General features: G+C 43.7%; 1 protein-coding gene across 2 annotated transcripts in view; it reads left to right on the forward strand.

Moving 5' to 3' along the window:
• Positions 1 to 1,655: 1,655 nt before the first annotated feature.
• Positions 1,656 to 24,489, forward strand: part of TARS1 (threonyl-tRNA synthetase 1) — a 33,743-nt gene continuing 10,909 nt past the window's right edge. The window contains exons 1-5 of one of the 2 annotated variants that reach the window (XM_066339613.1): positions 1,656 to 2,168; positions 20,970 to 21,050; positions 21,894 to 22,084; positions 23,141 to 23,264; positions 24,273 to 24,394. In XM_066339613.1, the coding sequence (XP_066195710.1) occupies positions 1,713 to 2,168; positions 20,970 to 21,050; positions 21,894 to 22,084; positions 23,141 to 23,264; positions 24,273 to 24,394 (974 nt within the window). In that variant the 5' untranslated portion in view covers positions 1,656 to 1,712. Of the gene's footprint in view, positions 2,169 to 20,602; positions 20,710 to 20,969; positions 21,051 to 21,893; positions 22,085 to 23,140; positions 23,265 to 24,272; positions 24,395 to 24,489 lie in introns of those variants that run through there. The other variant, XM_066339612.1, reaches the window with a different exon arrangement.

Genomic DNA, 24,489 nt, shown 5'->3' on the forward strand with positions numbered 1-24,489 from the left:
TCCTGCAGTCTTTAAGGTCAGAAAGGCACAAGTGGAGGCTGGAGGCCCCCACTTGAGCAGCAGGAGTCAGAGGACAAAGAAGAGGTGAGATGGAAGGAGGCACCCCACAGGGCACAATGGGGAGAAAGAAGAGGGCTGCTTCTGTTCAGTCATTTGCAAGTTGCAAGAACTGTGAAAGATCAAATGTTTCAGCTCAGCAAAACATTTCAGACCAGACTGAAAGCAAGCTCTCTTCGCTGACTTGTCAGCATAATATGAAGAGTGGGGCTGGGGTGAACACTTGTCTTTTCCTGCTGTAAGTATCCTGTAATGCTCTCAGCATCAGGAAAGCCACACACTTGACAAGCATCTTTCCCCACACTGTGGTTTCCTCCAGCACTGACACATTTATTTCTCTTCATTCATTATATTTCTCCAAATGACACTTAAAAGGAAAGCTCTATTTTAAGCACCTGCTTCAGTGAATGCAGAATTAAAGAGCCCTACACAGTTAGACCTCAGTTATCTCACACACTCTGGAATGTCAGTGATTTCACAGCAGCATAACATCAGCAGTACAAGACTGCTCCATTCACAGCCTACAGCATAATACCAGTTCTGCCTGCCATACACAGCATGATCTTTATCTGTCCAGTTCTGATGCTGTTTTAACACTCTACAACATGATATGTAAGAATTATACAAAGGGCATTATACATCCACGGCTTTCTCAGAAAATATCTAAGGATTTTAATTTCACCCTGCAGTTCACTCCTGGAATACATATTTTCTTTTTGCATTACTTACTGGGGAAGCCTGTGGCTGGTAAAACCCTCTCTCAGAAAAACTGTTTCTGATAAGCCCACATATCCATCCACACAGTGCTAGGCAAGATTTCACTTTAAAGCACATCTAACTGTAAAACTGCACGTTCCAAAGCACTTTGTTTTGTTGCTTCATGATGCAAAGTGAGCTCATCCAGCTCAGACATGACTGTCCCAGGTGTTTTACAAGCCATTTATCTCCACGGTGTCTTGCAAACCGTTGATGACAATATCACGGCATGCACTCAGGTGTTTCACATGCACACATCCCCTGAAATTGCCATTTCCCTTAAATGCATCTGTTATTTACAAGGTACTAGACGGGACTCCCAATGGCAGAAGTCGCGAAAAGGTCTCCCGTTGTAAGGCACAGCGGGGTGAGAGGAAAACATCTTTGCTTAGTCCCTGAACTTAGTCACTGCAAAAATCTCAGAGTAAGCAACAGACTTGGTACCCTGCAGACGTGGATAATTTTGGGTAAACCAGACCGCCAGCAGAAAGCTGATTTCTTACCATGCCACAAACATCTCCTAGGGCGGTCCCCGAGGGCAAACCGCTCTCTACGCCGTCGGGAGGCAAAACTCTGTGGGCAGAGCTTTCACTCCGGGCTGCTGTTCTCATCCGTCGGGGGACGCCTGGCCCGGGGATGCCGTCGCAGCACCGCAGTGGGTTTCCCCACGGGCGGGGACGAGCCATAACTCTTCCCCTCCCGCAGGTCCTTCCCTCCGCGGGATTCCCACCGCGCCAGCCGACACCCAACGCCACGGAGGAGCCCGGCCGTGCACTCCGCAGCCACTCACCCCTCTCGCCCGTCTGGAGGGCGCGGACGACGTCGTCGATGTCGAGGTGCCGGCTGGTCTCGTCGAAGCTGTGCACGGCCATGTGGAAGGCCTCCTCCTGGAAGACCACATGGACGCCTTCCATGGCGAAGTAGCAGCTGCGCTCGGGGTTGCTATCGCTGTAGAGAAGCGTGGCCCGGTTCCACTGGTGGTGGCGGAAGAGGGCCAGCAGCATCTCTCCCATCTTGGCGTAGGCGGGCGCGACGCGGGTGAGGTGCGAGTACTCGCCGCCCTTGGCGCCGAAGCCGGCGGCCAGCGCGCCCGCCGACAGCATCGGCACGTCCCAGTGCGCGGCCAGCCGCGCCACTGGCGCCGCCGCGTACTCGCACACCGGCCCCAGCAGCAGGTCGGGGCGGCGGCGCTGCAGGGCCACCATGTCCACCAGGCTGAACAGGGCGCGGTTGCCGCACGCCGAGTCCTCGTAGGTGAGCTGGAAGGCGTAGCCGGCCGGCAGACCCGCGCCGCTCTCCTGCAGGCTCCGCACCGCGTACTCGATAGCCGGCCGCACCCGCCCCAGCGAGAAGAGGTAGGCGTCGTCCTGCGGCAGCAGCACCAGCACCCGGATCAGCTTATCCTCCTCCTCCTCCGCGCCCGCGGGGCCGCCGCCCAGCGCCGCCCGCGCCGCCAGCACGCAGCAGAGGCTGCCGAGCAGCCAGGGCGGCATCGCGCCCACCCCCCCGGAGACGCCCGAGATCCGGCAAACTTTTCTGCCCCCCCTTCCCCGCCCGCCTCGAAATTGTTCGCTCGTGCTTTATTTCTCAGGTGTTTGGCGGATTCACAACCTGCCCCTCCCCACCCCGCCTGCGGGTCACGGATGGAGCATGTCGGCTCTGCTTTTCTCGTTCTCTTATAGATGGATGACTATTACTATGATCACTTCCCCCCCCCGCTACGCCGGATCCCCCCGCGGGGCTGCCGGGCTGCGCCCTGCCCGCTTAAGTAGCGCGGGAGCGGCGGCGGGGTCTCCGCACGCCCGGCGAGGCGCGGCCGGGTTTGTGCGCAGGGAGGAGCCGGCCCGGACGCTCCTTCCCTCCCGCCCCCTCCCTGCGGCCCCCCCGCCCCGCACACCTCCGCGGGCGGGCGGGAGGGCGGCGGGTGTCCTTATCGCGTACATCTAACATTGACGTGTGTGTTTCCCCTACCCTGTGTGTTTCACACACTGCTGGGTTGCTGCCCTCCCTTACCAAGCGAGTCCCCGCAATCGGACCCGGGGAGTAAAAGATCCCATTGCACTTTTTTTTTTTTTCTTAAATGTTTTTTGGGGGTTGCTCCAGCCCGCTTAAGCGGTCCTTTACTGCATAAGGAAGGCTTTTGAGGCACCCCGAGGGCTCAGGGGTTCGGCGTTCGGCAGGGCTGTGGGATTTGGGGAAGGAGGGGTTGCAGCATCAGCACCAGGGGATGCAGGCGGCAGCCCGAAGGGCGCTGCGGCAGGGCACAAGCAGGGCTGCCTTGCTTCCATCTCCTCACCCGGAAAGGTGCCCGTTCACAGTGTAAGTCGACGGGGAAGTTGCCAGTGACCCTATCTGTCTCTTTGGGATCTTTCTGTCCCCCTCGTGCCAGGAAGGTCTGGATGCCAGGTTTTGTCATTTCCCACTGTGTTGAGAGACAGTTTAATGCCCCCAAGCAACAGAGGTTAACCCCAGTGAAGGAGAGGTCTGAGATTATTTTACTGGGGAAAAAAAGAACTTTTGGAATTACTGGGACAACACTGCCTTGTCCTAAGAAAATCCCTGTTCAGTTATACTTGCTGGCCTAAAACTGCTGTGTTTCAGATTTTGTTAGCCTTTTCTGGATTAAGGTGATGTGAAATATGCAGGATGTTTTGTGAAAGAGGCTTTGGAACACCTGATGCTTTTTGACTGCAGTATCCTAAAGGATGGCGCTCTATGGAGCTTTGTGTGCCCTGTAGCAGTATGTGGATTCGGTATTTTCTGAGCTTGAGAAGCGCTAGCAGTATGCATCCTGAACGCCAGAGCAGGGCTGCATGGTTTGATGTTTTATGTTTGCTAGAGAGTGCCAGGTTTGCGTTTGAAGGGTAAGAGAACTGCTCCTGGCTTTACAGAAGGGGTTTGTTTAGTTCAGCACAGAGGTCATTGCCAGGGCAGTATGTGTAAACTTAACTTTTGTTGTTGCCTTCACTGTACAGGCTATGAATGGGAAACCTGCACTCCTGTGGTGACCATCTGCTCACCTTTAAGATGCTTCAAATAAAGAAAGCTCAAAGCGCTTGTGCAATTACAACACCAAGAAGTGGAATGAAAACAGCAGATAACACTATGTAGAGAAATAATCATCAACATTTATCTAACAAGGCTCAGTAAAATAAAGAAGCTCAAAAATTCAAAGATGGGTAGTGTCTCTGAGAAATGTGCCTCTCGTAGTTTTATTTGACTACTGAATCAAATTCCAGAGTGTTCTTGAAGATTACATAAACATCCACCCTGGTGAAGCTGGTTTTGTGTGTTCCTGTGCTGTAAGTTATGTCAGGCATTTTTTGTTGTAAATGACTTCGTAAAACATAGAGGAGATTAAGCAGGATGTTACAATATACAACACGCCAGCCATCTTTACCACAAAGCTTGCAAAAACATTTTCTTAAGACACATTTTGAAATGCTGACCCTTGTAGTCATTGCTTTATGGTGACCCTGCAGATGTGTTTACAGCACCAAAATCTGGTTGGATCTCTCTTGATTTCCTTCTTCCCTCAGCAGAGTATCTTTTTCATTTTACATGTGAGCTCCATACTCTCCTAGTTGTCTTATTTGAGTGTAAGCTGTGTAAACACAACAGAAGAGATAGTAAGCCTGTAAATCACAGGGATGCTGCCCCTTTACTCAGGCTGCTCCTTGTGAGATAAAGTACTGCTTGGGATGAATGAGTGGGACAAGCAGGACCAGCATGAGGCAAAACAAGAAACAAAAGGCATCTAGCCAGTAGTGCAGCAGTAGTAGTGTCAGAGTCCAATTTCAGTGCTTTCATAAAAACATTTGGCCCACAGTATGTGGTTCTTCCTCACCTGAGTAACTGCATTCAGTGTTATGGGAGTCAGTGTCTCTGTGGGCCTAGAGTGCTATAAACATTTCTGTTACCTTTTGGCCTAAGTGTTTTTATACAAAAGAATCCCAGCCTGTGATTGACTTATTTTTCTGAGCCAAGAAGTTGTGCATGAGAATTTACTTGTTAATCCCAAATCAAAAAGTCACTTAATACACCATCATCAATTCACTTACAGTATTTTCCATAGTTATAAATTCAACATTTCTCCACAGACATTACTTTTTTCAGCAACGTAAATGCTTTTTAATAGGAACAAATCCTGCAGTTGTGGATTTGTAGCAGGCAGAATGCCCACAGACTGCAGTTAAAACAGAGATTACAGAATAGCCCGTTAGGACTAAAGTAATTTTGGACATAGGCTATTTTCTCCCCAGAAATAACTCAAACACAAGTCAAGAATCACTTGACTCACTCCAGCTAGTGTTAGCAGCAGCCTATGCTGCCTGATGCCAATTCAGAATTTTTTTCACAGACGGGTTCACTGAAAACACAGTCCCACCTACAGGCTGAAAAGATGAAATGCTTTAACATTGCCTGTACTGCAAGTATACCCTGACACTCAGACTTCCAACTCTTTCCCTGTTTTCAAGAAATATCTTATCTTTTTATTTTAAGGAATCTATACTCTTTTAGAATGCACTTAAAGGACTTCTAAATGCATCATGATGTATCTTGTGTCTCTTTTTGTCTTCTGTGACCTTACCTTCATATACTTCTGTTACGTAAAAAATCAACGTGGTTTTCAGCTGAAAATACTGGAGCATGAAAACCCAAGATGAGCCAATCTGATGGTAAAAAAAATAGAAGAAAATGGGATTTTTTTCTATTATTTTTAAGTGACACCAAATTCTGTGGAGATATAAGAACCACAAGATCACAAAAGTGCACAAAACCCACAGATATACATACATACAGATACACACACACACACACACATGCACAGTAATAACACTTTGGTACTGTTGCTCTCTGAACAGCTTCCACCTCACAGCAGATATTAAAGGCAGGCAGGTAGATGCAATTTGATTTTACAAATGACATGCTAGGATGAAAAAGACTGGCATCCACTCTTTTCTTTTCCATAAATAATAAACGTTAATCTACTTGTCTTGAATGTTTAAGGAGGAGCAACAATTCTTTTCTGCTGCCTCTGTTCCACTACAGACAACATGCAACATGGGTAAAATGCAGCTTTAAACACAGCAAAGACTAGTTGCACTAGTCATTAGTGTTTTACAGAGCACCTGTGGTTCCACTGAAGCCTATGAAAGAACATAACGATCAGAAGTTGATATCACAACCTTCCAGATAACTTTTATTTCTAGGAATAAAGACGTTATTGCAATTATTTACTTTTTAAAAAGCATCCCTGCCTTTCCTATTTTGCAAGGACTTGTCACGAAAATAAAATTATTAATGCAACTGTTGCAATCTTTTAAAACAGTGTAACCTTATACATTACCTTGAATCATATTGCCTCTCTGCTAAATTCACTTTCCTCTTCTGACTGGACTATGTTATAAAATACTCACTTTGTTTAGTCAACAAACTTCTGTATTTAGAGACAATACCTGAATATAGATAATGCCTGGATACAGAACAGACTTTTTTGCTAACTAAACTAAAGTAAGAGGATCTAACTAAACTAAATCGTCTTGGATCCAAGTTCTTCCTGTGGTTTTCACTTTTGTTTTCATTTCCAGGTCTTAGACAGGTCAGCACTGGATGGTCATTGGACTGCACAGGATGGTGGCCATCTTGCTCCTTGTGTGCATCTGCATTCATTAAACGACTGTAATGAGATACATCAAACAACAATTTGAGATAGAGAGCGAGTGGCGAAATACAAACATCAGCTGTGCCTTACCAATATCATGGCATTTCTGTCCAGAGGATTTAAAAAGCTTTGGAGAGCAAAGATCACTTCTGCTTGAGATCTAGTAACCCTACAATAAGTACCCATATTGCTTGTAAAAGAAAAGTAAGAAATAGTATCAGTGTCCCTCAAAAAGGATTGGGATCAGATATCTCAGACCACTGAAAACCAAGGAGCTGCATTGCTGTTATGTGTAATCTCAAGGCAGGAAGTATTCCAAAGTCTATTTTCACATGTATTCCCATAAAAGAGGAACAGAAGTCCTATAACATAAAGAAGCCAGACATCTATGGTTTGTCTGGATATTCAGCTCTGCAGGATGTGTCAGTTTACACAATAATATCATCCCAGGAACTGATTGATCTTTAGGAATATTCTGAGGCAAAATGTGCGTTATTTTTTAAATCAGCTCATTGATATGACTTGTGGTTGTGTTGGTACAGTAGAGCGAGAGATCTGAAACAAGAGAAGCAAGATGCCAGAGATGAGAGGCATGAACTCCTTAGTGGAAACTAGTACTGAGATCTCTGTATGTCTTTTCTCTTGCATGTTAGTTAATGATTGAATTATTATACTACAGAGAATGCATGGGAAAAACATTTTTTATACTATTGACAGATTTTATTCCAATGAGCAGATACAAAAAAATTTAAAATATTTAATTAAATTTTAAAAATAAATTAAATAAGAACGTGCTTCAGGAGTTCTGTAATTTCCAGTTTATTAAAGCACTAATGTGGTTTAAAATTAAAAAAATAAGAATGTAAGAACTTGGTGGAAATACACAGTTGTCATTTGTCATCACATCACAGGGATGAGATTACTGAGTAAGGACAAAAGCTCCAGAAACAGATGAGTAGATGGAGAAAGACAGTACAGAGCAGAGTGGGATGCCAATAGTCAACAAAGAGATACAACAAAGCAAACCAAAACAGAAAATATTATAACTAATACCAAACTGGCCATTTCACACGTCAGTTAATATAATTTTATTAGACCAAGATGGATAAGAGCTCAAAAAACTAAGTGAATAGCACTTCACAGGTTCTAGTTCCTGCTAGAATGCAAGAACTCAGTAGTGATTACTTCTGCCTGAAGCAGAGTGGGAGGAAATGGAGGTGTCCTCATGCTCTATCCAAACAGAGAAAGGACTTTTGGAATCGTGACTTCTATTCACACACTGATAACAGAGACCTCTGGAAAGTGATTATATTCTTTATGTGCAGTGTATCATGTATTTCCTAAGAGCCTGTTTGTTCTTTCCATTCATTTTATATTTTGCTCCTGCTGACAGTGTGTTTTTATGACACACACACAGACAAAAAAACTGCTTGAAAATATTTAACTCGTTCTCCTGTATGTACACTTGTAGATTAAGGTAAAAAGTACATAAGCATTCCTTGTATTTGTAAAAAGATATACTTCTTCATGTTGTTTGCTGCCAAAGTAGACAGAAAGAGCAAACATAGGCAATCGTGGAAATGTTAGCAGAAATTAGACATCTTTCTGAAGAAGTAAGCAATTCTACACTTCCTTTTTCCTCTTGAATTTTCCCAACAGATTTCACATTCAAAAAAGGACAGAAAATATTGGGGTTTAATTATTTTTGTCTTCAACCTTAATTGTTATACCGCTCTTCTTCCAACATCAGACATCTTTTTAGGCAGATGTGTGTGGTAAATTTAATTTTCTCAAAGGCATTTGGGAGCTCATCCAGCACAGGACAGAGAAGAGCAAAACTCCAATGTAATTTGTAGCTGAAGCAGGACTATTTGGTTATTGTGAACCACTGCCAAAATCAATAGGACTGTGATGAGTAAAAAAAAAAAAAAAAAGGAAAAGAAAAAAAAAAAGACTTCAGGTCATACCCATTCTTGCAGTAGCTAATGTGAAAGATGGGGCTTTCTGGCTGCCAGACTTTACTGCCAGACTTCACTGCCCTTCCAGATATGTCAAGACAAGTGCATGTGTAATTGCTATTTTCTCTTATTCTGTCAGCCTGATTTGAGTGTAAAAGGCATTTCTGCTAAACTGGGTCATTAAAACAGGGCTAGGGAGCAGATCCACATGAAGAAATGCCAAGAGGCTGGAGGGGGTGATAATCTCTGGTGGAGAAAACAGCTCCAGGCGAGCTGCAGTAACACATTTTTTATCCTAAGACAGCATATGGGATAAAATGGCATAAGATGGCATATGGGGCTCAAGTGATCTAGATAGTAAAATACACAAATATATGTAGAAAATATCCATATTTTACTGTATTTCCTTCTCATTTGGTTAACCCTTGGTGTCAATATTAAACTGTGCCATTGTTCAAAGGAGCAATTGGACCTACAATGTTTATGAAATGAGAGCTTTATGTAGCAGTACAGGCTGCATGCAGTGAATGATGCAGTGTTTTCCTTGTAAGTGAGAATCACAGGAAGACAGAGCCAGAACCATGCCAAACTAATGGGGAGACATCAGGGAGAAATGAGAGCAATGAGAAATACAGCTGGTTGTGATAATAATCAATTTATTGAAACAAAAACTCTGTAATAATATAGGCTGTATTAATTACTGAACACTTCTATGATTAAATGAAACTGCATTAAACTAGAAGGATATTTCAAGCTGGTTCTACCCTAATTCTACCCTGTGTTTGGTTCTTGCCCAAAAAGTCATTAGCTGCTAATGAGAGAAGAAAGAGTACACATTAAAAATCTATGACCAACGAACTAGAGAGGTAGTCTGAAATCAAAGAAACAATTTGCTATGGCCCAGTGCTTTTCTGTTCAGGGAAGTGCACAGAAAAGCAGGACAGAGTACAGAATGGAGCTGCTCATGCTAACAAGCAACCAGCTGAAGGCGAGTGAGCGATACTGTGCTGTTATATGAGCTGAAGTGCTCTGTGTAGGTCTCAGCAACAGTCCTCTCTGCTCTACAATAATACTGTGCTTGTTTTAAGCATCATTATTTTGAGAAAATCACAGACTGGAGAGATGAGAAGGGAAGAATCAGAGTCTGGAAGCATGTTTCCTGAGACAGATAAAAATATTGAGTTTGCTTAGTCTAGGAAAGAAAAGACTGAAAAGACATTTTATCCTCCTTCCATATGGAGCAGATGTTTCAAAGATAGTGATAGGTTGGTTTTTCTGTTCCATGGTACTGCCAAGACTTCCCATCTCATTCTTCTAGGTGAACTGTGACTAAATTAAACTTTGTATGTCCCCTTTTTCCTCTGACCAGCACCTAACAATGGAGACCCCCAGGAATCCACCTTGCGCCAGCTACTGCTAACTAAGGCGTTTTCTGGCCTCTAGCCCTGTAGTTACGAAACCTTGAAATAATTTACCAGTTTAGTATTATTTTTAGTAATATTCCAAATGCTTTCAAGTGAAAAGGACACAAAGAAAAAAGATTTTATATAACTTGTCACAAAGGGTCTGACAAAATTCACTGTTATGATGTACATCTTTTCATCAGCTTTCATGTGTTCCTTTATTTAAAGCAATGTTACTGGATTGTGTCCCTGAAACATCACTAAAAAGGGATGTTAATGAGAACAGCACCAGAACATTTGAGTCATAGCTAAAAAGAGAAAACCAAGAACAGACTTTTCAAATAAAATAAGTTTCACTCAAAACGTGTGAAATTAGGTCATTACTGCAATGAAAAATAAGGTTGAAGAGAACAAAATCCTAAAATGCATAATCTGACTTCCCTGTGTTGTCTGCAATTTCCTCCCAAAAGCGTCAGATGGAGCATTAGCAGAAGATAATGCAAGCATTTTTCATCCCTTGGTATCTGGAGATAATTTCCAGTGCTATGGAGTAGGACAGATATTGCCTGGAATAAGAAATTGAGTCTGGAAACCCAAGGGTTATGGACAGTATCTGGTAAATTACTGGAAAAAGCATTTCCTGCTTCTAATTGCATTATGTAGAAAATTCCTCCATGTGCCAAGTCATGCCATGGCATGGAGGACTTGGCCAAAAAGAAGATGGATGAACACTTCAATCTCAGTAATGTGAAAATCAGTGCATTTTCTGATAAGAGTATCAGGAAGATGCACTGACAAAGTGTTTGTTTGTTTGTTTGTTTGTTTGTTTGTTTGCTTGCTTGCTTGATTGTTGGGTTTTAGCACTAATTATTTCTTAAATTTTAGAAATTATAAAGCTTATATTCTAATTGTATAGGTATTACATAAGTATATCCATGATCTGCCATTACAAAAAAATCTTTATTCTGAGGGAAAAAATATCAGTGATAGGTAGAAGAAAAAAGGGAATTCCATTATTATAAACATACTCGTAAAAATCCACATTCTAAGACCTTGAATTTTGAAATGCACACTAAAATAAACCATGATAGTTTTTTCTTAGGAACAAAAAGTTAACAATAAAGTGGTTTGTATTCTGGAAAATTCCACATATAAGCAAAAAAGTTTTATGCAGTGCAATAACTTGGTGATGCTCAGTTAAAGTAAAAGCTAGTTTTACTGTAGTTACAAAAACTAAGGATGTATCCATGTTTCAGAAGTTTGGCAAAAGATGTATCAATGTGATTTTTAACATGGTGTTTAAGGACAGTCAAGGACATGAGACTTTAACATTTTTCTTAGTTTATCACCCCTCCTCCTCAGTGTACAAAATACCTAACATTTTATTTTCCTTATAAAGTGACTGGTGCCTCACTATTTAATCTTAACCTACAAACAGGAAATGGACGGCAGGAGCTCAGGATCCACATCTCACAGCTCAGTCACAAGATAGAGTGGAGACCAGATTGGGAGTCACAACTGCAGATGGCACATCTTTTTCTGAGACCAGTATCCAAAATGAAAGTTTTAAATTAAAAACTATAGTTTAAGTGCAAAATCTTACTGGAAAATAGAATCATAAAATAGGAGGAATCTGATGTTGTATGGTGGAGCAAGGGCAGTTTATCCTAAAGGTAGGAGTTTTGAAAAGTATCTTCATCCTAGATACATCAATTAATAATGGATTAACAGCGCACCCCTCAAAATGACGTATCTGAGCTCTACAAAAAGAGCTTTTTAAAGAAATGAGATCCCTGCCCATGCTCCTTTGCTGCTTTGCACAGCTCTTTCAGCTGCCCATACGGAACTGGCCCAAGACCCTGAGAGAAGCCACGTGGGAGGGAGACTGGGAATTGGCAGGTAAGATCATGGCCTTTCCTGTCACATTTAAATGGCAGAGAAGAACGGGGACATGTTCCACCTGGGAGCCTGTATAATAATACAGATACATTATTATGCATCTGTATAATAATCAGATAATACTATACATTATGCGATGTATAATATTGAATACAATATTATTGTGTCTTATCTCTTGCATAAGAGAACTGTTCCTTTATTGGTGACAAAATTTGTGCAACGTACCATTGGCAAATTGAGGGGCTGTTCTTCATGCCCTGGGGTAGGACCAGCCAATGGTACTGTCACTGGGCTGCCTAGTGTTTCAGAGCAGGAACTGAGAATGCGAATCGGGGCACATCATGGGGGTGGAGTGGTATGTTAAAGAAACAGTCTTTTATGTCCACTTCTGCCAATTTCCAGTCCAAGGCAGCATGGTTGGAGAGGGCATGCCAGGCTGGAGAGAGCCAAACTTATCATTCAAATCACTGACCTTTCAAAGGTCCTGGAGGAGCCTCCACTTATCCTTCCCTGGCTTCTTAATAACAAAACCCAGGGTCTTCCAAGAGCTGTTGGATGGAACGATGTGGCCTTGGAAAACAGTTTTGCTACTACAGATTCTAGCATGTGCACCTTCTCTTCACAGAGGGGCCACTGGGATCAACCCAAACTGGATGGTGTTGTTTCCAGCTCAGCCAGAGGGTGACAAATGCATGCTCTTCAGCGGCCCCAACTAGAAATCCCTAGAGCAGATGTTGAGGGAAGCTCCCCATTGGGCCATTATATCTTGGCCCCATAGGGTGATTAGGGCCCTCACCACAAATGGCTTTAGCTTCACCATTTTTCCCTCTGGTCCCCCAGTAACGATGGTCCTTTTTGATCTCCAGGATGTTGCCACCCCACCGATTCCCAAAATCAGTCCAGCAACCAGCTCAAGTTCCCAATCTGTTGGTCACTCAGAGCAGGCAATGATAAGTGACATCCACCCTGGTGTCCAGCATTCCAAATTGGTTTACCTTTTCTCCTTTGGAGAACAGGCTGCACATTATAATAGGTTTGTCTGATCCCATTGTCTGGACCCATAGAACTATGGAGTCCATGGGAACTTGTTCTGGATAGTCTGTGGAGATTAAAAAGGCTTGAGTGATCAGTGTTCCCGCAGAAAGAAAATAAGGTGGATCATTAAAAATTACAGAAATAAAGATTTCTTCCCCAGACTCAAGTGTCTGTACCTCTGGTATGACAAAAATTTCACTGTGCTTGTGGATAGGGTCCCCGAAGATAAGAATGTCCCATGGTCCCATAAAGGAGCATGTTTCCCCATAGGTATTTTAAAACTCTCTCCTCTATGAAGTCAATAGATAGGTCGGTTACCAAATGCCAGCAGGTTCCCATCTATACATCAGTGTGTGCCAAATCTTCCTCATCTCTGGTGGAACATGTGGAGAGGGAGTCTGTGGACCATGTGGGGTCTTCACTCCCTTCTCTCCACCTGAGGTATCGCTGGGACAGGTGAAATAGGGCAGCTTGTCATTTGATGTCATAGCGCAGGGCTGACCCGCACTCTGCCTGTCATTTCCTGACCGCCAATGATGGTTCCTTCTATTATTTTTGATAGATAACATTTTGGTACAGTCCTTTAAAAAATGTCTGAATTCGCCACGGCAGAAGCAGCGCTGGCTGTCCTTTGTTGCTGTTGCTGCCACAACAGCAAATGCTTCAGACACACCCTCTGTGATTCCTTTGGCAACAGCTTGAGCTACGGTATTTTTGATCAATGTGTTTCACAAGTGCTTCAATCAGTTGCCTGACACTGTAGGCTCAGGATCAAGGGGCAACCTCTCAAAATTGTTTGGTTTGAGTTACCCCTGGTGTAGAAGGTGTGGGGAAGGGCACACAGCTCCTTGAGAGGTTTGGGGAGAGTCACGGTTTACAGTCAAATTGGCTGCAGGAGGTACCCTGCTCCTTTGGATCAGTCCCTGGTCCTTTCGTTTCAGTTTTCCTTTTGCCTCATGGCAGGCTGGATTTTTGCTATGCTGACAAAGAATATCGAGTGTGAAGATGGGTGCAAAGTTGTCAGCACAGCAGAGGCGGATTTACTTCCAAGTTGTGGGAATGCTGGAGGGTGAGGAGAAAAGGTTTTCTAAGTGATTGTTAAAAAGATTTGTTTGGTGGTTGTTTCTCCATTTTCTGAAGGTATCTCACAAGGAGGTAGTTACAGCTTCTTTTTGGAACTCTGTTGGGAATAAATTAACCGAACTAGGCAACAAGGCAGACACTTCAGTTGATAATGTTTTTTCATTATTCGTTACGATTTGGTCGGTGGTATTGGAAAAAAGAAAGGTGGAGGAACAGCCAAAACAGCCTTCCCCAGTATCCCCACCCCTCCGTCCCAAACCCCTTTCCTCTACACCAGAGGGTCTACGTGGGGCAAACTGTCCAGAAGCACAGGAGAGCTACTGACTCCTTGGCTCCCCACAGCTTCCTTGGCACACCTGCTCTGACAGCAAGGGCCCTGCTGTCAGGGATCCTTCCTTAAATCCCTCTTCCACAGTTGTGAATCTCCCAGTTCAAGTTGGCAATCCTCAAGGACTTTCCAGGTTTCCCCAGTTTCTCAAAATGGCCTTCAGGAGGCAGAAGATGGCAGTGGCCACACGGCATGGCCCCCCTCCCTTGTGCTTCTCCTTCCCAGAATCCTTTTCTCCCTGCTTCTCCCAACCCCTTCCTGTACCCTGACCCCTCACATCCTTTGGGTACCTCCTCTTCCTTTGTGTCAGCTCCTCCCTCAGTTCCCACAACATCATCTTTAAGCACCACCCCTTTCAGCTGTTGCCCTGCCTCTGTCTCCTCCTCTCTCTCAGACAGTTCCCACCCTCTTCTGACTTCTGGTTCCCACACCCCTCCTTCCAGTTCCCATGATAATGGAACTGGATGTGACTGACCCAGAGACCTGAACCCAGAACAGGAGGCCCTTCTCATTGCTGGCCCAGTTACTTACAATGGTAGCAGAGAGCACCCATCATGGGACCCCTTCTCCTACCAAAGCAAAAAATAGCTTTGCAAAGCACAAAAAAAGTTTGGGAGAAAAAGTGAGTATTTTAAGAGCCCCTTGAAGGCAACTTTTTCCTCTAATGTGTTAGTTCCCCATGATCTCAGGGATTTGTTCTCATGCCTCCTAACTCCCACAGAATACCTTCTGTGGAAGAGGACATGGAAGAGATTATTGTGGGAACTCCTTCTTGAGCTTTTTCAGAGCCCCAACTACACTGTTGATGCTACCAATAGCTCCATTACTATGGACCACATAAGTGGGGAAGGAGATTGGGTTTCATGGGAATACCATGGCCTGTTCTTGATCGAGTCAAGGGAGCTGCTGAGAAAGAATTAATTGCAATGCCCATGAAAGATCCTAAATACAGTTACGTTAACATCAAGCAGCTTCCCTCTGAGTCTTTTAAACATTTTATTGAGAGGCTCTGAGAGGAAGTGAAAAAGCAGGTTGAGAGTCAGCTGACGTAAGTGGAGATCATGACAGAGATGGCCCAGGCGAATGCCAATGATATCTGCAAAAAGATCATCCTGGGCCTTCCATTCGATCTGCCGCCAACTCTTGACCTCATGATCGAAGCCTGTGCTAAGAAGGCCACTGTCCTAGAGCCAAGGGGCAAAACACAGGGGAGCAGGAGAGTAGTGATTGCAGTGATGTCATCAAATTCACCCAATAAGCCATTCCTATGTTTTAACTGTGGAGCGTGGGGACATTAGTCAGATGTAAGTCCCAGTAAAAAGAGACAATTCACATGGGATGGGCAGGGAAGTCAACAAGGTACACAAGAGCAAAAAAACTAAAAGGGGAGTGTGAACCTGCCTTGCATGATGATAAAAATCAAGCAGGTGAAGGAGGTAAATGAAGAGAACACGCTGATAACAATAAAGTATGGGAGCCACATCGACCATTTTTATTAACCACAGTTAAGAACATGCCATTTGATACATGTAATTGGCAGGTGATATCAATTGATCCCCAGGACTTAGAAGAATTCACCAGACTGGAAGTATATTGTTGGGGACATGAAGCACACACCTCTGGAGACTGAGATCTCCCCCGGGTCAGCTGTCCCTGCTCTTGCTCAACGTGACCAAAAATGTGAATTCGGGCAAGCAAAACAAATTTAGAGTCCAGAAAAGGGGTCCAAAACAATTGGATGAATTCTCTATCTCTCCCCAAACCCTGCCCCTTGTTCCTCCCTTGAACCAACTCCCTGCCCATTGCCCCACCTACCTGATTGTCAGTCTGTGTTTGTCCCTGTCCTTAGTTCTGGAAAGATCTGTAGTGTTTGAAGGACCATTGGTTTGCTCAATTTGTATCCTCCCATTATGTTCCCCCATTGGTCACTGTTCTGTAAGTCCCACCTTGAGCTCCTCCCCTGTTTGTCTCTGACTGGTTTCTGCATTGCACCCTCCCCTTGTTCCTCCTGCACTTAAAAGTCAGTTCAAGGATGTGTAATTGGCCTTTTTGTAGTAGTGTGTTAAATAATCAGTTAAAGTTCCTTTACTGTTCAGTACCTTTTTATTTATTTGGTACCTCCCAAGTCTTCTCCTCCCTCCCCTTGGTACCCCTCAACCTTAACTCCTGCCTGTTGTGGTGCCTGTGTCACGCGGCTCAGCCAGCCCTGGCACCATGGCAACACGGGGGTTCTTGGCTGACCAGCAGGAACGTGGCAAAGGCAGGACAGAAGAGACGGGACTCCTCCGAGACAGGGCAAACAGAGTTTATTGGATCACGAGATCCTCACCTCAGGGCTCTGTCTCAGGAGAGACCCTGAGCAAATGAGGGGAGCAACTTATATAGGGGGGTGGACCACCGGGATGGGTACAGCAACAATGCAATGGGAGACAATTATTGAGACAATGGGAGATATATTGATAAATCATAGGAAACTAGGAGGGGACCCCCTGGATCCTGCCCAATCACTCAACGCCTCTCCTGGAACCATTTTACCAAGAACTTTCTGGAAACAAATTCATATAACAGGAAGAAACAGAGTAAAACCCAAAAATGGTCCACCACATCTGCCCATTCCCCTGTCAGTCTTATTTATGTCCTTGTTTTGAGCCATTCCCCAAGCAATGCCTACTCTGTTGCCAATCCTCACTGAATCCGTTCCCTCCCTCTAGAGAATTCTCTTGTATTCAATAAGCCATTGGCTATACGAGTATGTACCCTCCTCCCCTTCCCCATGCTGGATTATTTATCTGCCTGTTCCTGATTAAGTCCTCCTATGGTTTCCCTGATTGGTCTGTGTTTGGTGTCCACCCCTTGTACCTCCCCCAGTTAAAACTCCCTGTTCAGGGCTCAGCTCCTTTGTTCAGGGCTCTTGTGCCTGCGCACCCCCGCCCCCCACCCCCCCCGCCCTGTCCTTGAATAAACCCTTCTTGGATACGGCAAGCAAGAGTCCCTCTTTCCTTCCTTGCCTTTGCTCCTCAACACTGTATCATCAGCCACCCTGCATGGGAGGAACTATAACCTTCCGGCTCTGCACTGCTACCTGAGCCACAGAGAGCTCAGGGGCAGCCCCTATCCCGCCACGGTTGGTGCAGCAGCTTAGGCTAGCCAGACTCATAAGAGGCAGCGGCCGTGTCAGACACACTTGGGTCACCATGAGCCAAGAGAAGTCTCCCAGGGAGACTTTCTAGGGAGAGATCACTGCACCTTGAACTAACCTAAAGGCTACACACTCCCCATAGGAGTACAATGTCCTCTGTGGATGATCTAGGGGCCTGGAGGCCTCACTGTCGTAAGTAACCCTGACTATAACTCAACCGGTCTATGCTGTTAGGGAAAAGAAATAAACATCTCTATGCAGAAGATGCTGGGAGGCTGAGAGATTCAAATTCAAACAGTGGATGCCAGCCAATCCCAGATGACCATGTAAGCAGGCAGTTATTGGCCAGTGAGCTGCGTGGTAACAAATTTCTAGCCAATCGGAACTGAATGCTAGGTTTTTGAAAACCATATAAAAGAAAGCTGTTAACAATAAAATTTGCTACTGCTGTATGAACCTTGGAGTGTCATGTCGTGTCTGTCTCAACAGCGACAATTTTCCCAGCATATTCCAGTTTCAATCAAGGCTTCAGTTATTTTCACAGTATTTAGATTTCATGTCAAATTTATTTTTTTATATACCTTCACACATTTTTAATTTCTGAATATACATTTCTAAGACTGTTATACTAGACTTCTAAGAAGTTTACTGCTTTGTTGCCTTAACCCAGGGGAAATTAATACAAGAGAAAACTGCACAAAAGTATTTCAGTTCTTAAACCTGAGATTCTCATATTTGTATGTTTTCTTAATTTTGAGATAACTCTGCTTAAAGTGGGTTTATGGAAATCCATTAGACCTGGAATTCAAATGATATATTTTGAACCTTCAACATAAATAGGTTGCATTCATACAATTTTATTTTCAAACTAATGCAGAGTTTGTGAAATTAGTAAATACTGTACAGTGAACAGAGTTGTTTTGATGTACACAAATATAAACAAAACAAGACATTTTACAGGAAGACTAGTGCTGTATTTCAAGTCAGATGGTTTCCCTTGAGCAGCCGGTGCAAGTAAACAGTGTAAATGTGTTACATTAATAGTTTTAATTTTTTATTTGCATTTTGATTGCATTTTGATCTTTAGTTTTCCTAAATTAAATATAAGCCAATTCCGCTAGAAATTTCTGACCACATTTTTCCCAACAAGCTTCTTATGAACTAGAAACATATATTCATTGCTGATAATCATTAAAAAAAGCTGAAATCAACTTACACTATTAGAGCATGGCTGAATTCGCACATCATTAATTACACTGCTTAAGAGCGAAGTCAGTAAAACATTCATTTAATTTTGCGCTTTTCAATAAACCCTACTTCCTAAAGCCAAGAGCTGAGCAGAATTTGTGTCTCAGCAGATCAGCGCGTTTCTCTGCTGCCATCTTCTGGCACAAGAGACAGTTTTACAGTTTCCCGATTTCCAGTTTTGAAATACTTAACAGTTTTTTTCTTTTGAACAGCATCAGTGCAAAATTTATCTATAAGTTTTGCAATATTTTGTCTCTTAGCCACTTGCAATTTTTCCACTCGAAAAAGATTTTAGGATATTTGCACATATAAATATTAGTAATTATAAAACAAATGCCCTTTGTATTATTAAAATTGTATTTCTACAAAAGACCATATGTATATTGTTAAATTTAGCTGTTTATTAAATATTTTTGCCTATATTTATGCAGTTCACATTTTACTATCAGACAACAAATGAACTACCCAGATCTAGGCTTGATTCTGTCTTCAAGTTCTTATTTACTACATCTTCCCATTTTCATACATCAAAAAATAGATTAAAATATTTGCATTATTTTTTAAGCTCCTACATTTGTGGTCAAATAGCCCTGTGACATTCTCTCAACCATCCTTCACCACCTCATAACCAGTATTTGAAAGCTATATCAATGTCCTTTTTTTCCCCCTGAATCTTTGACTTTTAGCATTTAAGTCCATGGAGCCTGAGGTGCCCTGATATCCATCTGAGCACATTTTAGACACTCTGAACTCCCCAATCACTGCTGCAGATGAAGAGAAGGCAGCTATTCCAGGAGGCAGATGTGGTGTTGGGTCCTTTGCAGGCAGTGGAAGTCCAAGGCAAGACCTGATCCATGATTTACTGTCTTCAAAGCAAGGATGCTATGTCAGGATTTCTTGAAAGCATGAAATGTGGTAATGACCATCCTGCATAAACTAGGCTACTGGGTAAGTTCACTGGTATATATTAGTATGCCTAAGCTTACCAAACACATGAAAGGCCTTGGGACTGTGCTGCAATATGGTAACCTTCCTAAATGAAAATATTATTAGCTGAGAACAACAGCAGGAGAGGAGGGAAAGATGGTTGCAGAGCAAAAGCCATGTCTGAATATCACATCGTTTCCTTAGAGGTGTCCCAGCTTCTGAGCCCCTGAGCTCAGGCTTCCCTTGGGACAGTTGCAGGTGCTCCTGTGGTTCAAGTCTGACACAAGCACCTCAGAATCTCTTCTACACATTTTTTCCCTCCCCAGGGAAATCAGATAGTGGTCAACCCGATTTTTATTTTATTTTAGTCTCTTTTGCAAAGAGTACTCCCATTCGCTGATCTATCCTTCACTGAACATCTGTGCCGGAGGAATGGTAGCCAGGTATCCTGGGTTCTCGAGTGAGTCCAGAGGAGGGCAACGGAGCTGGAGAAGGGTCTGGAGCACAAGTGTGATGAGGAGCAGCTGAGGGAGCTGGGGGTGTCTGAAGAAAAGGAGGCTCAGGGGAGACCTTATCGCTCTCTCCGACTCTTTGACTTGATGGTGTAGCTAAGTTGAGAAACCACCCCTTCTCCCAGGCAACAACTGACAGACAGGAGTACAGTCTTCAGCTGCGTCATGGGAGGTTTAGGCTGTACATTAAGAGGGACTTCTCCACAGAATGGGTGATTCGGCCATGAAGAGGCTGCCCATGGGGGGTGATGGAGGTCCCTGGAGGTGTCTAAGCCAAGACTGGACATGGCACTTAGACCTGTGGTCTACTTGACAAGCTGGCGTTCGGTCACAGGTCGGATTCGCTGATATCGGGGATCTTTCCCAACTTAATTGATTCTGTGATTTTTTTTTTCTTTTTTTTTTTTTTTTCCCTGAGAGTGAGCAGACGGCGTCTGTCTGAGCGCCGAGGCGCGCTGGCCACCCTTACGGGCGAGCACAGAGCCCGGGCCACGCCCAGCCGCCGAAGCCCGCCACGGGCCACCTTCGCTCGCTCCACCCCAAGGCGGCCCCGGATAACACCGCTGAGCTCTCCCTGCTCCGCGGTCGCCGCCGGGGCCGGCCCCGGTTGCATCAGCCGCGGGCCGAGCGGCGCCTGCGCCGGGCCGTGCCCGCCCCTTCCCGGGCGGCTCCGCGGCCATGGCGGGTGCTGACAGCCAGGTGGGCCTCGCTGCACCGGCAGCCCTGGCTGGAGGCCGGCGGCTGAGGGAGATGGGCCTCTTCCCGAGGGTTTCCGCAGCTCCGGGGGCCGGTGGGGTGTGTCCCCCCCATGGAAAAGGAGAAGGGAAATGGGGGCACGCAGGTTTTGTGGGATGAGGAGTTTGGGTCTTTTCCGCCGTGTGTGGGGCAGGGGGGAGTTAAAGAGCCTTTAGGTGTGGAGGACTGCCAGGGCATGACTAAACGGTGCTCGCCTTCCGCAGGTGGACGCTAGGGAAGAGAAGAAAGCAGACTGCGGGAAGAAGAAGATGAAGGAAGGGGCTGGCGATGGAGGGCGATCGGAGGTGAGTAAGTTATCCTTCGGCCTCGGGGGTGGGGGGATGTGGAGTTCTCGTTGCTGCCCTGTGCGCTGCTGGCATTGTTAGAGTTTGTGCTTCTGAAGTATTTTATCAGGCGTTATAGTTACACATCCGACAGTGTGCCTTGAAGTGCCGTTGGTGGGTTTTGTGTTAAGTTGCATTGGTGTAATAGGAGAACAGCTCAGATTGCCATAGCTGGGCTAGGTGATGTTTCTCCCTGTGCCTCTTCGCAGCAGGAAGCAGTTAGGAGGTCTCCGAGGTGAAAAAGCCTGCTTAAGGTGCTCTCCTTTTTTTCGTCTTCATGTTGAGTAAACACAGATCCCTCTGACTCCACGGAGGGCCAGCTGCTAGTCAGCAGAAGTCCTGACCCAAGTGCATGGCTGTGCAACGTTGGCTGTGCCCAGGCGGTAGTCTTGACGTCATTACACGTGTTTAAGCTGGAGTCAGTTCCTGTCTGGGCGGCTCAGACTAGAGTGTTCCCTCAGTTTTTTACCTAATAGGAAAAACTTCGTTTTGTGTTGGACTTACACAGTCTTTTCTGCTTGACTTTTGTTCTTGTGTAGTGTATTAGATCGTGTAGTTGTTTGGTAGCATATGTGATTTGTTGAACAGGTGTCGAGTGGTACAGATTTCATTAAGCTGAAGCCTTGTGGCATTATGACATAATTAATACTATATAACCTGAAATAATGGTGATTATTTGTTGCATGTAGCACATATATAGATATTGTCACATAGCTGCTTATGTAAAGTTTGTCTGTTTTGTTGGCATTCTCGATGTGATGTGCGATCAGATTAATAATTTTCCTTTGCTTTTATCATATACAGCTGAATCCCTGGCCCGCATTTATCAATGAGCGTTTAGAGATGTACAATAAACTTAAAGCTGAACATGATGCACTCCTTGCAGAAAGAGCTGCAAATGACAGTAAACCCATTAGGGTTACATTACCTGATGGCAAGCAGGTTGATGCTGAATCTTGGAAGACTACTCCTTATCAAATTGCTTGTGAAATTAGGTATGTTTCTGTTCTGTGATACACAATCATTTTCAGACAGTGAGTTATAGGGGATGGTAAGGTATAATTTCTTTGTAATTTATCCCAAATCTTTTCAAAGCATCTTATATACAGTAAAGTGAAGGTAACAAGTAGAGTTTAAGCTTTGGAGTGCAATTTTCTTTTGCCTTGTAAAGATACAGTTTCTAAAATTAAAAATAAAAATTAGGTATTTTAGACATATTGTAATAGTGTATTTTTCCATCCAGGTACTGCTGTTGCATTAAGAACTGATTTGCTAATAAATTACAAGACAGAATGTTAGTACTGCAAACCAGTTTGACCTGAGGAAGATGACTGCTTTGGGCTGTTTCAATTGATTACAGAGAAATTTAACAATATGAGTATTCTCCACTTTTATTTGCATGGGCAATATCTACTAAAAAGAGCATTACACATCTCTAGGTTACTCGTACCTGCTGTGGAGTATTTTTGAATGATACTCAGTGAGCACCCTGACAGTTAAAATTGCAAAGATTGTCTTGATTACTAAAGGTGAAATGCCTCGGGGTTTTTTTTTGTTGTTTTTGGTATTGTTTGTTTGTTTGTTTTTTCCTCTTTTCCTGTCCATAATAAGATGCCATGTCATTGGAACTTTCTTTGCTTCTGTGATTGTAAATCATGAAAAGGGTGTTTTGCCTAGTGGATTTAAACAGTAAAGCTTCTGTGTAAAAAGTGGTATTTCATAACTTTTAAGAGAGTGATTCTCTTATATTGCAATAGGATTGTGAAGTCAGGTTTGTTCTTGGAGGGTGCTGCCTCTAAGTTGAGTGTATGTGAAGGTTAAGTATACAGCACAGTTTCTTCCCATATCCGTGAAATATAAGTAGAATTTTTCATGAGTGTTCAGAACTGGCTAAACTGGTCATTTACTTAAAATTTTTTATGGCATTATATCCACTCTGAGCACTCCTAAAGTCTTATTCAAACTGGAAGGCAAATTTGGAGACCTTCTGCTTGTTGATTTCAAAATAGAATATACTTTCTTACAATTGTACTTCCATGTTTGTTCTGTAGTCAGGGATTAGCTGACAACACAGTTATTGCCAAAGTGAACAAGGTGGTTTGGGATCTAGACCGTCCTTTGGAGGAGGATTGTTCTTTGGAGCTGCTGAAGTTTGAAGATGAAGAGGCTCAGGCAGTGAGTATCTTTTACAAAAACATTTTTTTGTGTCAGGTTTACATTTAACTCAGCCTCTTGCAGTTACCTTAATATTTACTGTGTTCAGAAGATGAGAACAGGTTTGTGGTTTAGGTATATCTGCTTTTCCTCATAGTTCCCTACTGGCGGGGGTTGGGGTACTAGAGATAATGTACATTTTGCTCTGTACTTGTAGCCAGGTCTGCTTGAAGTTGCTGTAGTTCTTGTTAAAAACTTGTATTTTCTGCTGTCATGATAATGTAAAGTAGATCTTTTGAACATCTTCAGCCCTGATTTTGGGAACAAAACTGAGTAGAAAAATACTTTCTGTGTAGAATGGTAAAAGTATTGAATAGGTTGCTCTTTTTCTTTGTGTATGCAAAAGTATCTACTTTTTTATTTTGGCTACTCAATCAGGTAAATGTGCACAGCCAGTAAAATTTGTGAATAGGTTCTTTAGAAAAATAATCTGTTGGTACAAGAAGCTGTCAGTAAAACTCATCACAGAAGTCTTATATTCAAACCTAGCTTTTTCATATTGACTAAATGACAACTCCCAATTTATGATTTCAATTTGTGCTAACCAAGGCAGACTAACTCATAAGAGATTTGGTTTTGTCAAAAGCTCGGGTGTTTTACAGGGTGGAGTGTACAGGGTTTCCCTTGCATAAGATTGCTGAAAAAAAGGTTTCAGGATTAGTTTCTTGACTTGTTGACAATAATTGCATAATATCAGCAATAGCTGAAAATAAGAATTGCTTGCTAGCAGAATGTAAATTTTCCATTTCCAGTTTTCCAGTGGAAATGCTGCTTTTTGGAAACATCCTCATTGATGCTGAGGATGAGAGTGCTGCTGAGCAGGTCACTTCTGTTCTGTACACTGCTATAATGTGGAATGTGCCTCAAGTATCCTTGGAAGCAAGTGTTTCAGAAAAAAATTTAAATAAAACAGTTGGAAATATGTCATGTGTATTCAGACTGATCCCTTCTTTTTTTTACATCTGTTAGGTCTACTGGCACTCAAGTGCTCACATAATGGGTGAAGCTATGGAAAGAATCTATGGTGGCTGTCTGTGCTATGGCCCACCAATAGAAAATGGATTTTATTATGACATGTTTCTTGAGGAAGGGTAGGTTTTATATTTTCATTCCTTTAGGAGTTGGGGATGGGTGGTAGTCACAGCAAAATTCCTGTTGTGTGCTTGTTCATGGAACAAAATCGTAT

The sequence above is a fragment of the Sylvia atricapilla genome, chromosome Z (genome assembly GCF_009819655.1).
Source record: "Sylvia atricapilla isolate bSylAtr1 chromosome Z, bSylAtr1.pri, whole genome shotgun sequence".
In the NCBI taxonomy this organism is placed as follows: Eukaryota; Metazoa; Chordata; class Aves; order Passeriformes; family Sylviidae; genus Sylvia; species Sylvia atricapilla.